Source organism: Microcaecilia unicolor, chromosome 9, assembly GCF_901765095.1.
Source record: "Microcaecilia unicolor chromosome 9, aMicUni1.1, whole genome shotgun sequence".
Taxonomy (NCBI): domain Eukaryota; kingdom Metazoa; phylum Chordata; class Amphibia; order Gymnophiona; family Siphonopidae; genus Microcaecilia; species Microcaecilia unicolor.
Window position 1 is genome coordinate 170,411,350 of NC_044039.1, and position 14,880 is coordinate 170,426,229.

Sequence of the window (14,880 nt, forward strand, 5' to 3'; positions counted from 1 at the left end):
TCACATGTTGTAACAAGTAATTTTTGTTTTTTCTCTCTCCCCATCCACTCATTTTTCAAAAGTTTTTTAGGAAAGAAAATTCTTCTCTGAAAAAAGAAGTTCAGAATTTACTATCTCAGCAGTCTAATGAGGTAATAATATACAAATCGTTCTTATGTCTAGAAAGTATAACATTTTGTGTGTGTAGAGGGGAAAAGGTACTGGGCCTGGAAGTTTCCTTCTTGATCCTTAGGGCATCCAAGGATACAATACCATGTATCTTTATTCACAGCTACCTGTGGCTTAGTTCTTCTGTTATCCTCATCCAACTTAGTAGACCAGGTATCACAGCAATGGCATTTGGCCGGGAGCCCTCTTCCAAGGTTCCTTTCGTTGTGTCTAATTATTTGTTCTAATTCTTACCATTAGAAAAGTAATTCTGTAAAGAAAGTGTCAACATTTAGGTGCTATATACACACACAAATGACTCAGATTGGCATTTAGGTGCTTGTGTGCACATACACATACATGTAAATGCTGGAAGTCTGGTTAGCACTATTCTGTAACTGTGCATATTTTTGATATTTTGTAGCTTACTGGTGGGTTGTACACATAGGCAGAGATAGAGTCTGGGATGTGCAGTGTTACATAACTTAGAGAAAACTGAAGTTAGATGTGTGACTGTTTATACCAGCTTTATGGCTGGCAGAAGTGCTTGTTCCTAACATATGCAATATATAATACCTGGTTACACTAGTATGCTATAAAAGAAAATAGACACTTACTCTCTTTTATACAATAGGATCCAATTAGGGATTCTCTAGGAGACTTAATGTGGGTACTCCTTCATATAATTACCCACTAGGTTTTCCATTGCAAGATGACTGGCTTTCCGTTGACAAGCAGGATTGAGTCAGGCTTGCTGAACATGCTACGACAGAACAATCCTCCCAGAGCTCAAAACTAGTATACAATTCTGAGCATATGTAGCCCTTCCCGTATACAATGGTCTCTTCAGACACTCAGTTTATGCTCTACTGCATGAATATGAAAAGAAAGATTTTACATTTTCAACAGGTTATTTTTACCTCTGTGTGTCTTTTTTTTTTTTAATATCTTATTTTAGAAGTTATTTAGTTTTTAGGTTTTTTTTTTTTTTTTTTACTTCTTTGAAGATGTCCCGGACAATTTCAGGGCATTGGCATTGGTTGCAGTTAGGGTGAAATATTCAGAATGTGAGACACATTTCAGATGCCTAATTTGTCTGGGCTGAGAATTTAATCGGCCTGACTGCAAGCATTGTAGCAAGATGTCTCCATTTAGTCTAGACGGACTACGTGAATTGAATCTGCAGTCACTATGAAGCGGAGAAGATTCTTTGGAAAGGAAGGGGGTAGACGGACTCTACATACTCTAGCAGATCTTCCTTGGTGGATATTAGCTCTTCCTCTGTGCACAGTGGCTTTCAATCCTGCTGCGAAAGAGTGGCAGGGATCCTTTACACTGGTATAAAACTTCCTTTGAGGTTTCTAAGCCTGGCATGGTTAAAAAGTAAGGTGAAGGAGGTTATTAGAGCTAAAAGAACATTCTCCAGAAAATGGAAGAAGGAGTCAACTGAGGATAATAGGAAACAGCATAAGGAATGGGAAGTCAAATGCAAAGTGCTGATAAGGAGGGCAAAAGAAGATATTGAAAAGATTGCCTTGGAGGCAAAGGCACGTAACTTTTTTAGGTACATGAAAATAAAGAAGCTGGTAAAAGAATCAGTTGGACCACTTAGATGAAAGAGGGATAAAGGGGGCATTCAGAGAAGACAAGGCCATAGTGGACAGACTAAATTAATTCTTTGCTTTGGTCTTAACTGAATTTGTGTGAGAGATACACATGCCAGAAATGGTATTTAAAGGAACTGAAACAAATTTCTGTAAACCTAGAAGATGTAGTGGGGCAATTTGACAAACTAAAGAGTTGCAAATTGCCTGGACTGGATGGTATATATCTTAAAGTACTGATAGAACTTCAATTGTGGAGTCACGTGATGCCTGCTACTTGAGAAGACACGGGAGGACGAGGCTCCGCGCCTACCCACCCCAAACTTGCTATATTACAGGTTAAAACCTAACGACGAATACCACAAAAACTACCCAAGCAGCGAGAAAGCGCGGGTGAAAGCTGAGGAAGCGCCAAGGGCGGAATGCCCCCGAAATCACATAAAAAAACGACGACCTCTGAGAAACACGAGCCAGGCAAGATGGCGGAACATCGAACAGCACAGAGCATGCCTGCCGCGGTGGGTGCGGACTGGGCGCAGGAAATCTCCCGCTCGGTGTCCGCTGCTCTGGAAGATAAATTGAATAAATTGCAGTCGGCGGTGGACGAAATCAATGAAAAATTCGACTCCCATGCAGCACGACTTACCGCCGTGGAGAGCAGGCTGTCCGCAAGGGAGGAAGAAGCCCAACACGCTGCCACGCGGTTGGAGATGCTCCAAAAAGAACTGGAAGAAATGAAAGAGAGAGTCGAGGAGCAGGAAAATCGCTCCCGACGAAACAACCTGCGGGTGACCGGACTGCCAGAAACGGTGCTCGACAAAGACTTATATGATTTCTTCTCCAAATGGCTGCCTGAACACCTGGGCCTGGAAGAGAACCAGAGCCAATATGCATGCGACAGAGCCCATCGGATTGGGAATCGGGGAGACAACAACTCCAGACCCCGCATAGCGATTGCGCACTTCGTGAATTGGCAGGCAAAGGAAAAGATATTGAAGGCTTCGAGAGGCAAGGAGGGATTACAGTATGAGGGCCGCCGCTTATTATTATTTAATGATTATTCGACGCGAGTGGCGCTACTAAGGAAAGCCATGGCACCTACCTGCACTGCACTCTACAAGAAGGGGGTGCGATTTGCCCTGATATACCCAGCCAAGTTGAAAATATGGACTGATGGAAAGACTATTATTCTTAATGATGCAGATACGGCAAAAGAATATATGAGCAAACTTAATCAGCTGGAAGCATCGAGGCCTAAAGACCCAGAGTAAAATGGCCAGGAGGATACGAAAAGATAAAAGCGCTACTTGCTTGGTGTTGTTTTACGTTAAAGGATATGAACTTAATGTACTCCAGTGTCACTGCCAAGAAAGGCAAGAGTTGGTTTTGAGCGCCTCTCCCTTCCTCAGCAAGATTGGAAGATCTGGCGGTGGGGAGGAAAACCGCGATGAGCACGTGCAACATGTTACAGGGAGAGGTGAAAACACTATAGATAATACATAAACTGTAAAGCCTTTCTCGGTTAAGTTGGTTGGACATAGTTTTAAAACTGGAGATGGGCAGCCGTAGTGCCTTTAAGACACTGTGGACTGTCGGGAACATACCTGTAGTGGGCAATGGGTAAATATTTGTTACGACATAGTTACTAGAGGGGTGGGGGAGGGGGGCCTCGGATATCCTCGGGTTGGACTGAGTAGGTGAAGGATGTGGGGGAAGAACATGGTAAGAGGGAGGGAGGGACGAAGGGGGGGGGGAACGGGAGGGGGGGGTGTGAGTGTGTGAATGAGAACGAATTAGAAGGGGGAGGGGAAGGGAAGGAAAGGATAAGAATTGAAAGAAGGGCCTCGGCAGATGAGGATGCATGGAAAATGGGAGATCAGGGATTTGAAGGGATTCAGGTGAATAATGGGAAGAAGCAGAAGAAATATGGGAAATATAATTGGACTGATAATACGATTAAAACCCTGCAGGTCGGGCTGGGAGACTGGCAGGGTACAACACACAATGAGCTGGGTTATTACGCACACCTATTGTTAGTATGGGAAGTTTGAAAATTATTACGCTTAATGTGGATGGCCTACACTCACCCATTAAGAGAAATAAAATTCTCTCATGGTTGAAGAGAGAAAAAGCTGATATTGCATATCTACAGGAAACCCATCTCACGGCTTCAGAACACCAAAAGCTGAAACGGGGATGGGTTGGAGAGATTGGGTACTCAGCATATAACTCCAGACAGAGAGGAGTAGCAATTCTAATTCATAAACAAATCCCATTTCATTGCCATAAAGTGATTCAAGATAAAGAGGGCAGATATGTGTTAGTTATGGGTGAATTATGGGGACAGCAAATTCTTCTTTGTAACATATATGGACCCAATGTATACTCCCATAGGTTCTTCTCTGATCTTGTGGCTAGAGTGATTCCTTACTCCAACTATCAGGTTATAATAGGAGGGGATTTTAACATAGTAGCGGACCCCACTAATGACTGTAAACCCAAGAAAACGAGGGTGCGAAGCTGGGAAGACAGGGGAATACCCTTCGTGATGTCTCAGTTGGGGTTGGTAGATATTTGGCGACTCCTACACCCCCAGGATGGGGAATATACATTTTATTCACACCCACATAAGATATATTCGAGACTAGACTACTTACTGGTGGCGCCCTCTTTGGTCCCAAAAATTGTAAAAGCAGATATAGTGGATAGTGCACTTAGTGATCACTCGGCAGTTTCGGTGGCGGTTTCCTTTGCGGCGGAGCCGGGCGAGAGGGTGTGGCGGCTTCCCCCCTACCTTTACCAGGATAAAGAGTTTAGAGAATTTCTGCGTCTTAAATGGTTAGAATATCAGACACATAATAACACGCCAGAAGTTAGTGCTAGTACATACTGGGAGGCATCTAAAGCAGTCATGAGGGGGTATATCATTGCATATATGGCGGGTAAGAAGAAGCAAAGAGAGGCAGACTTGCTGCGGCTCTCGCAGGAATACCATCATATAAGGAGGGCACATATGCAGACTATAAATGATACACACAAGGTGCAACTGACCCAACTCAAAAAACAAATCGATGATATATTGCATGCGAGAGCAGAGAGGGATATATACTATCAGCGGTTTAAATTGTTTAAATGGGGTAGCAAAGCGGGAAGGTTGTTAGCAAACCTAGTGAGGCCTCCACGTAAAAAGCAATTAATCTTTTCCATAAAGAACGCTAGAGGAGAGGTATTTACCACTGAGGCCCAAATTATGCAACAATTTGTTCAATATTATAGCTCTCTATACAAGGAACGGGAATACAATCCTGTGCAATCGGCGGCTTTTTTTCAAGGGCTGCGGTTGCCAAAACTGGCAGGAGAACAACTGGATCTTTTAAATGGGCCCGTAACAGAGAAAGAAATCCGGTCCAGTATAAAAGCGCTGAAACTTACAAAGGCGCCAGGGCCAGATGGGTTTGGCCCCGAATACTATCGAATATTGAGTGACCTGGTAGCACCACCATTACAAATATGGTTTAACGGCATTGTGGGAGAGGGCCTGACCATACAACATAATGAAGCACATGTGGTGCTGTTGCCAAAACCCGGTAAAGACGTGGAACAAGTGGGCTCATACCGACCAATATCCTTGTTAAACCAAGATATTAAGATTTTAGCGGCTGTCTTGGCTAGGCGTTTGAATCAAGTGCTACCCGAACTCATCCATGAGGATCAAGTGGGCTTTGTGCCGGGTCGTCATGGCTCCATGAATATAATGCGAGCTTTGATGGCCATTCACAAATTCCGTGGAGAGGGGGGACTAGAAGTTATAGCTGGGCTCGACATGGAGAAGGCCTTTGACAGCATATCTTGGCGATACCTATTTGAGACCCTGGGACATTTTGGGATATCAGGCCCAGTGGTGTCTTGGATTGAGGCTCTCTATAGAAACCCCGTGGCCCGGTTAATGGTAAATGGGAAGCTCACAGAGAGGTTTCCTCTGGGTAGAGGCACCAGACAGGGATGCCCCCTATCCCCAATCCTCTTTTTATTGGCAATTGAACCACTGGCCATAAGAATACGTAGTACAACACAAATACAGGGGATCCAAGTACGAAACAGGGAGCTTCGGCTTAATTTATTTGCTGATGACATTCTTCTATACTTGGCAAATGGCCCCAGAGATTTGCCTAGGGCACTCGAGTTAATTAGAGAATTCGGAGATATATCGGGACTGAGAGTGAACTGTGCCAAGTCAGAGCTGCTCCCGTTGTCGGGAATAGAAGGAGATCCTGGGATGGAGGGATTACCCATAACACCAGTCAAAGGAGCAATGAGATACTTGGGGGTCTTCCTTAGTACCAACGCAAAACTTTTTTATAAGAAAAATGTAATTAATCAGATAGAGAACATTAGGCAACTGTGTGTTAGGTGGAAAGACCTACCACTCTCCTTGATGGGCAGGGTAGCTTTGGTCAAAATGATCCTTCTCCCAAAAATTCTCTACCCTTTACAGGCAGCACCTATATGGGTGTTAAGAAAAGAAGAGCGACTGTTTCGATCAATTCTTAGGAACTTTGTTTGGAGAGGGAAGGGGGCAAGGATAAGCCAGGTTAAACTCTCCCTCAGGAGAGAGAGGGGTGGATTGGGCCTACCAGATCTTCGCATGTATAATGTTGCAGCGCTAATGCGCTTTATTTATGAAGGAATCATAGGCCAGCAGAGATACCTACCAGAACGAGGGATGGAGATCTGGAGTAGACCTTGGTCCTTTATTAATTTAATCCACGGGGGCCCCAGTGGTGACATCAACATTACCGATAGGAGAGAACTTCTGGAACCCATGCGGAGAGCTTGGGGGTGGTGGAGGAAGCGTCAACAGAGAACACCAGAGGTCTCACCCTTCATGAATCTGGTGGGTAATGCAGCATTCCCACCCGGAATGGGTAGAACAGCATTTGACACCTGGAGGGATAATGGATGTAGGATATTGGGCCAATTACTGGAAAGCGACACAGACATTTTTGACACATTTGACCGGGTGAAGGAAAAATGGGAATTGACGAATAAAAACTTGTTACAATACCTCCAGGCCAGACACTACTGGACTACCATAAGATTGAAGCATGGGGAGGCGTGGACGTGGGGCCCACTAGACAAAATCCTTCTCAAAATTCCATATCAGTTAAACAATTTATCGACCTGGTACAGGGTGTTAAATGAACATAGACGGGAAGAGGAAATGAGGATATTGATGGCCAAATGGAACGCAGAACTGGGCACTGCCTACACTGAGCAAACATTTCAGAAGTTGTTCGTGACACTTTATGGCATGGTCAAGGCAGCCGACTTACAGGAGACGCAGTACAAGATATTACATAGGGCACACATTTCCAGGGCGAAAGGGGCAAGGATAGGATTATGGACTGATGCTCGGTGTATTAAATGCCAGGGGGCGGAGGGGACGCTGCTGCACTCTTTTCTGGAATGCCCGGCTCTGGTGCTGTGGAATGAAGCTATACAGCTGCTCAATAAGGTAGTGCAGAAAACATTAGAATGGGATTATGCCACTTTACTGCTTGGAGAACAATCACTCTTAATTAGCCAGGGTTTAACTCAACCATACAGGAGACTGGTGTATGTCTCCCTCCTGCTGGTAAAAAAAACAGTATTGCAATTCTGGGGTGCTGCAGAGGGCGCACTAGGAGTGGTATGGAAAATAAAAATGAAAGAGGTAGGCACACATGAGAAGCAAATTTACTCCAAGGCTAACAAACCAGAGACTCGCAAGTATGCCACGCTGTGGGAAGAATGTTTACAATTACTCACCTGAAACTGGAGGGGATACGGGGAGAAGGAGCATGCAGGGATGAATGGGGGAGGGGGGAGGGAGGGTATGGAAGGTGAGAAGTGGAATGGAATATATGATAGAATGCAAGGTAGGATGACTGGGGGGATTAAATAATAAACTGCAAGGCAGGCTGTGTCAGAGACTTTTGAAAAGACATAACAGCTGAATGTAAATTTGGAATGATGATTTTGAACTGTATATTGAGCAGAGTTGCTGTATTTTGTACTCACAACTTGTTATTGCGTGAATAAAAATATATTAAAAAAAAAAAAGAACTTCAATTGTGGAGCTGCTATTAGTAATATGTAGCTTATCTTTAAAATCAAGTGTGGTACCAGAAAATTGGAGGGTTGGCATTATAACGCCATTTTTTAAAAAGGGTTCCAGTGTTGACTTGGGAAATTATAGACTGGTGAGCCTGACATCATTGCCAGGTAAAATTGTAGTGCCTATTATAAAGAACAAAATTATTGAGCATATACATAGGCATGGATTAATGGGTCAAAGCCAACATGGATTTTGCCAAGGAAAATCTTGCCTCACCAATCTGCTACATTTCTTTGAAGGGGTAAATAAACATGTAGATAAAGATGAGCCGGTTGATACTGTGTATGTAACCTTGTTCCATGGATTTCAAAGTTCTGGGCATTGACTTTAGTCACGGTTGAACATGTGAGGGGGGCTGGCACATAATTTCAGTCTTGGGTTAGGGTGCGGGCTGTAGCCGGAGGGCTTCCCACCCATATCTCCACTTGTGTCACCACACAGGAAGAAATAGTTGTCCACACATAGGAATTGAAGTCAACAATAACTTTACTGCTCTAACTTTAAACCGAACAATTAACTCCAGACAGCAGCAGTGGTGAACTTTCATTACATTATTTACAGTTTTCCTTTTCACCTTTAACATCAGTCTTAATTTGCTCTATGCTTTAACCAGTCTATCTACCCCATCCCAGACCTCTTTGGGCTATTAGCTTCGTTCACCTCCTGACGCCTCTAATTCTCAACTCTCTCAGGATCCTCTTGGGACTGATTAAGAAAATGTGATTGACTGTAGTTGTAGTGGTTGATGAGGCATGGGTTTGCTTTATGGGACCTTCCACTGCTTTGGCAGAGGCATACTGGGGCTTTCCACTGAGCACCAGCAGGTTATACCAGTGATTTCACTGGGTAAGTTTAGTTTCTCTACCTCCATCTGCTGGCAGGAAGGGATATTATCCACTTGTTAAGAATGGTACAGCCCAACTAAAGGAAAGAAAATGAACAGGTATGTCTAGCTATTAAGGCAGAGTTTTCTCTCTTTTCTGTTCCTGAAGGAGTTTTTTTTTCCCAGCCAGTTATGGTTCACAACCTGGAGGTCAGGAGGTCCCAATAGATGGTAGACGAATCACTCTAGACAGGAGGTGTCCAACAGATGGCCCTGAAAAGGGCACTTGGGGGCAGGCCCGGCGGTACTGGGACCTGAGATGGCGCTGAAAAGGACCCTTGGGAGCAGGCCCAGCGGAACTGGGATCTGGGAAGGAGGGATGATTGGAACACAGAGGCAGGAGATGGGGACTCTGGACTGTGCTGAAGATAAGAACATCGAAGTTGAAGGCAGGAAACACCAAGGCAGGCTGGTGACCAGAACACGGGCAACAGAGGCAGCACAAGTAGTGTTGCAAAGGCAATGTGGGAAGGGCCCGAGCCCCATAAGTAGGCCTGTGGGGTGACGTCAAGGGGCGGCATCTAGAACTCTTCCTGCCATGAACCCTTTAAAAATATTCCCAGTGAGCATGCGCCTAAGGATGATTGCTGCCGGCAGGGAAGCCGTCAGGCAAGTGCCCTGGCAAAGGAGCAACTGTGCCGACACTCTGCCACAGAGGAAGACCATTGGCCCCCTAGAGAATGCCATTCCCCTCCCTGACCCCCACTAAGGGCTGTCAGTAAGTCAGAGTGCAGGGCATGGCTCAAACTGTGACACTGTGGAGGTTCCTGTTTACTATTCCTGTTGCTCCGATAGTGGCTAAGGCTAGCAATATTCATCAGGCATTTTCCTCGGTTTCACACCTGCTCTTATCCTTCTGCTCATCATGGTAGAAAACTTAGTGTAGGGCTGTCCCTTATTTTTTGAGTGCAGTGCAGGCATTTTGTAAGTGAACAGGCAATCAGAAAGATCATATTAAAAGTGTGGCTCAAGATGTCTTTTATAAACTGAAGTTGATTAAGCATATTAAAAAGTGCTTTTCATTTGATCACCTAAACTTACTTACTCGGGGCTACTGTGTTATCCTCTTTAGACTATTTTAATCTTTTATATGCAGGCTGCACTGAAATGTCTTTTACTTGTTTACAAATTCTTCAAAATACAGAGGCCAAATTGCTTTTTAATGCTCAGCATATGGAAAGAACTACTTCACTTTAACTTCATTAGCTGCCTTTTTGGGCACACTTGTTTTGTGTTAAAATTTGTGCCGTGGGTTTTAGAGTACTTAATGGACTAGCTACAAGCTATATGTCTATTTTACTATCCCTCACTTTTTCCTCCTCCATGTTCTCATGCAAAAAATGTTCTGCTGTTACATTTTCCTTCAGTAAATAATGCTCAAATTAAAAGGCATTTTAATGCTTATTTTTTGTAGCTGACTGTTAAATACTGTAATTCCTTACCGCCTGAAGAAATAAGGATGACATTTTATTACCTTTGATTCAGGAAGTTGTTAAAAGCTTTTCTATTTAAGAAATTATTAATTTCTTGAATTATTTTTTGTAATTGTATTGTATTTCGGAGGGGTACTGATCTCCTTTTGATTTCATTTGTAATCCACACTAAGCTTTCAGGTAAGCTGCATACTAAGTTCTGTATTGTATAGTATTCAGGGAAAGCATTCTTAGCACTGAAAGCTAATTATCCCTCATAAATGATGATTGTAGAGCTCATTCTTATGTAGGAGTGGGCACCTTCACTACTCAAACCCTGTCAGTCTCAGGGCTTTTTTTTTTTGTGTGTGAGTAATGTTATTTTATTTATTACTGTCAATGCTTTTAGGTCCTGTGAAAGCTCAGGATTTAATAAATCTCCCTTCAGTCTGCAATACAGATGCAGAATTAACGGCGGATAAATTTTGGTGGATAAATTTGAGCATCTGTGTTGCTATAATAAGGGCTATCTTGCTGGATTATTAAAACAGCTAGAATTCCTCTGAGAGAAGGAGATACCCCTGTATTGTTCTCTCTCTCTCTTGAGGAGTTTCTTCTGAGTTTTCCATGAGCCAAATTCCAGCTTCCATCCAGGTTTCATGTCTAGGACTTTCCAATTGTGATTCAAGCTCTTCATTTACTAAGTGCACAGTTTGGGAGCATGGCTGGGGATCGGTTGAGCAAAGTTAAAGCTCTACCCCTAGGTACCAGCATTTAAAAATGTTTGAAGGTGCCAAACACAGTACAAATTATCCCTCCTTGAACCCAAGCCGATTTATCAATATTGGAGGTGCTCAGCACCCACAGAACTCATTCCTATGGCACTGTCCTGAGGTGCTTGTAAAGCAGAATAAGCTGTAAACTTCTAGAGAAATTGTCTTGCTTTCAGCTGTTTAGAAAAAAAAAAAAAGACGCTGGGGATGTTTTGCAGTTCTTCTCTATATTCTTCTCATTGTACTCTGGGTTGACACAGGTTCACCCTGAACTATCTGGGCTCCAACTCCTGCTAGATTACATTTCTTCCAGTTACCTGCCAGGAGCTGAGGTTTTTCTTTGTAGCCTTTCTGCATATTCCTCTTAGAATTCTCTGGGGTGATTCCCAGGTCTACCACGAAAGAGACTTGCACTTCTAAACCTTTCATATGGTGATGTTGTACGGAAATATGACATTGATTCCTCCAGGGGTCTTGAAGCTAGTGGAACCTTTACATTTGGAAATCTGTTTACGTTTGGGGATAACTGTGTTTTTTTTGTCTCCTCGTTTTTCCTAATATAGTAAAAAGTAGCAGTTTTGCTCGTTCTCCTTTTAGAAGAGAAATTGCTCTGCAATTAACTGCTTTCAAGGCTGCTTTAACAAACTTCATTTTAAAAGCAACTCTAAGGATTATCTACCAAATCTAGTTATGGCTTGGAGGAGCTTGAGTCTCATACAGTTTCCAGAATTTATTTCCAAATATGCTTTCAAAATGACATTTAAGCATTCTCCAAATACCATGAGTTTTGAGAACTCCACGGGTGCTTTGTTCATTCCAGCTGTGCCTTTCTTCTTAGGACAAGATAACTGGTCTCTGTTTCTTTGATTCAAGTTGAAATCAAATGTTTTCTTTCCTGTGCTGTTTGGATAGAAACATAGAAACATGACAGCAGATAAGGGCCGAATGGCCCATCCAGTCTGCCCATCCACAGTAACCTCTAACTCCTCCTTTTCCTAGGAGATCCCATATGTCCCATTCTTTCTTAAATTCTGACACAGTCCTCATCTCCACAACTTCCACCAGGAGGCCATTCCACGCATTGACCACTCTTTTCGTGAAAGAGTATTTTCTCAGATTCCTCCTAAGCCTATTTCCTCTTAACTTCATCCTTTGCCCTCTCGTTTCAGAGGTTTCCTTCATTTGAAAAAGACTTACCTTCTGTAAATTAAACTCCACTGAGGTATTTAAAAGTCTCTACCTGATCCCTTCTCTCCCGCCTCTCTTCCAGCATATACATGTTGAAGTTCATGAGCCTGCGCCCTATATGATTTATGTCTTTCCTTAGGTGCGGTCTCCAGAATTGCACACAGTATTCTAATGAGGCCTTACCAGAGACTTCTACAAGGGCACAATCACTTCTTTTTTTTTTCCTGCTGGCCATCCCTCTCCGTATGCACCAGAGTATTTTTCTGGCTTTGAGTGTTGCCTTTTCTACCTGTTTGGCTACTTTAAGTTCATCAGACACAATCACCACGAAGTCCTGTTCTTCTTTCGTACACAGAAACACTTCATCCCCTATACTGTACCGTTCCCTTGGGTTTTTGTGATCCAAGTGCATGACCCTGCATTTCTTAGCATTAAATCTATCCCTTTCCTCAGAGCAAACTCCATTTACCACTATCCTCTGTCTCCTTCCACTTAACCAGTTTTTAACCGAGTCAGTCACTTTAGGTCCCATACTGAGGGCATTCAGTTTACTTATCAGTTGCCTATGCGGAATTGTGTCAAAGACTTTGCTAAAATCCAAGTATGTCACATCTAGTGTCCCTCCCAAATCCAACTGTTTGGTCATCCAGACAAAGAAGTCAACCAGATTTGTCTGACCAGATCTGCCTCTAGTGAAACCATGCTGCCTCAGATCCTGCAGTCTATGTGATTCGAAAAACCTCACAATCCTCTGCTTTAAAAGCTTTTCCATTCGTTTACTCATCATTTGAGGTCAGACTTGACCGGTCTGTAATTCGCAACCTCCTCCTTACTGCTGTTCTTGCGTGAAGGGACCACATTCGTCCTCCGGGACCACTCCAGGCTCTAAGGAAACATTGAAGAGGTCAGACAGTGGAGCCACCAGAACTTCTCTGAGTTCCTTGAGTACCCTTTGATGTATACCATCAGGCTCCATCGCTTTGTCTACTTTTAGTTTGGCCAGCAACTTAACAAATGCAGTCTTTTAGCTTGCAGTAGAAATCAGCTGGCGGTAAATGCTGAGATGCCTTTTATATTCCTGTGGGTGTCTTGGCATTTACCATCAGCCACTACTGTGGCTTAGTGAAAGACCCCCCAATGTTAGCAGATAATAAAGAGAGTTTAGAAAAATGTGTGTACAAAACTGCAATAATCACATTTTCCACCTCAAGTCTTTCTGCCTACATATATTTTGTTGTTTTTTAAAGCTACAGTAATTTGCATATTATTTTACCACATTAAGAGTAAAATTTGTGTGTCTGTGGGGTGCGTTTTTTTTTTTTTGGACTGCATTAACTGGCACTGATTTCCAGCACAAATCCGTAATGCACAACTTATTACATTGGCCTCAGTAATGTACCAGCTGTTAGTTCAACAATTAATGCATCCTGAATTACCACTGTGTTTTAGCAGTTAGCGTGCTAGCTGCTGCATTACCAGCTAATGTGGAACAGGGAGAAAATGGGCAGAGACACTACCTTAGAATTAATTCAGTGGTAGTTATTGTATGTTAACTGTTAACTTGGCAGATAACATAGCATAGTTGTTTATGAAATGGCATTAATTTTATTGCATTATGTGCAGTTAGTGAGCAGTTATAGTATTTCTTCTGCATTTATTGATTAGGAAACTGCTGGGAGCACCCCAACAGTAAGTGCAGAATGTTTGCAGTTAACTCCTCATAAATTTTGTCTGTTAACATTCAATAAAGCAAAGTATTAATTCATTTTACTAAATAGGGCCTTATGCACACTCCTTCAAGAAACAAATTTACAATGTGTATATTGGTGCATAGTGTAGAGGGTTTAAAATGAACAATAATTGTCTGCTTCCATTTATGAGCTTAAACCAGGGGCATGCAAACTGACTTGTGTAGTAAACCCAGTCTGCTGGCACGCATATTTTTGATCAGCCCTGCATCACTTTTTTTTCTTTTTTTTTCCATCGAGTGTGGCCTTCCGACACCTACCCAGCGGTTGGTCTGCTGATGTTATCTGGAGTGCTGAATATCTGCCTTTTAATGGTGTGTGGATATTGGTGCATCATAAAAGACAGACCACGGGGCTCAGAGTAATGACATCATTAGGGTGACTGGTGCACTGTTCTGGCTTTACTTTCAGAGCATGATAATGGACACTAGGGGAAAAGTTAATCATTTTGCTTTCTGTCTAGGTTTCTTTGAACTCTATGGTAGAAGAGCTGCAGAGAGTGTAAGTAATTGTTAGACACTTAAATTTAGTGATCTTTACCTTTTAAGCCTGTGATCAGAGTCCTCCCTGAGACCATTTAAAATTAATTTGAAGATTCATCTCTTATCTTTGGCCTTTGAACTGAGTTAGTTCTGTCAGCTATGGCGGCAATAGCAATCAGGTTCTGATTCAGAATTAATTTAGGCTGAGTTTTTGTTTTAATTAGTGTTTTATAATATTTTATATTGTTACATGATTGAAGCTATTTCTCTTGTTTTGATTCTTTTCCTGTTGTATCTGAAGTGCATTCCTTTCCTGTTTTTACTTTTAAATGTAAATTGCTAAGATTTGGTTTTGTACCTTATCTCCATCAGATCAGTCCAGAAGCAATGGGCTGTGCCTATCAACTAGCAGATAGAGACAGAGACCAATCATTTTTGAGCTGTGCCCTATAAAAGGACATCAGAATCAATAGTTTTCCTCTGTCT

At 42.7% G+C, this 14,880-nt stretch overlaps 1 protein-coding gene across 7 annotated transcripts in view; it reads left to right on the forward strand.

The window, feature by feature from the left end:
* KTN1 (kinectin 1) overlaps nt 1-14,880 on the forward strand; it is a 227,432-nt gene that overhangs the window by 120,486 nt on the left and 92,066 nt on the right. For all 7 annotated transcript variants that reach the window (XM_030215125.1, XM_030215126.1, XM_030215128.1 and 4 more), the window contains exons 20-21: nt 63-131; nt 14,376-14,413. In XM_030215125.1, the coding sequence (XP_030070985.1) occupies nt 63-131; nt 14,376-14,413 (107 nt within the window). The remainder of the gene's footprint in view (nt 1-62; nt 132-14,375; nt 14,414-14,880) is intronic.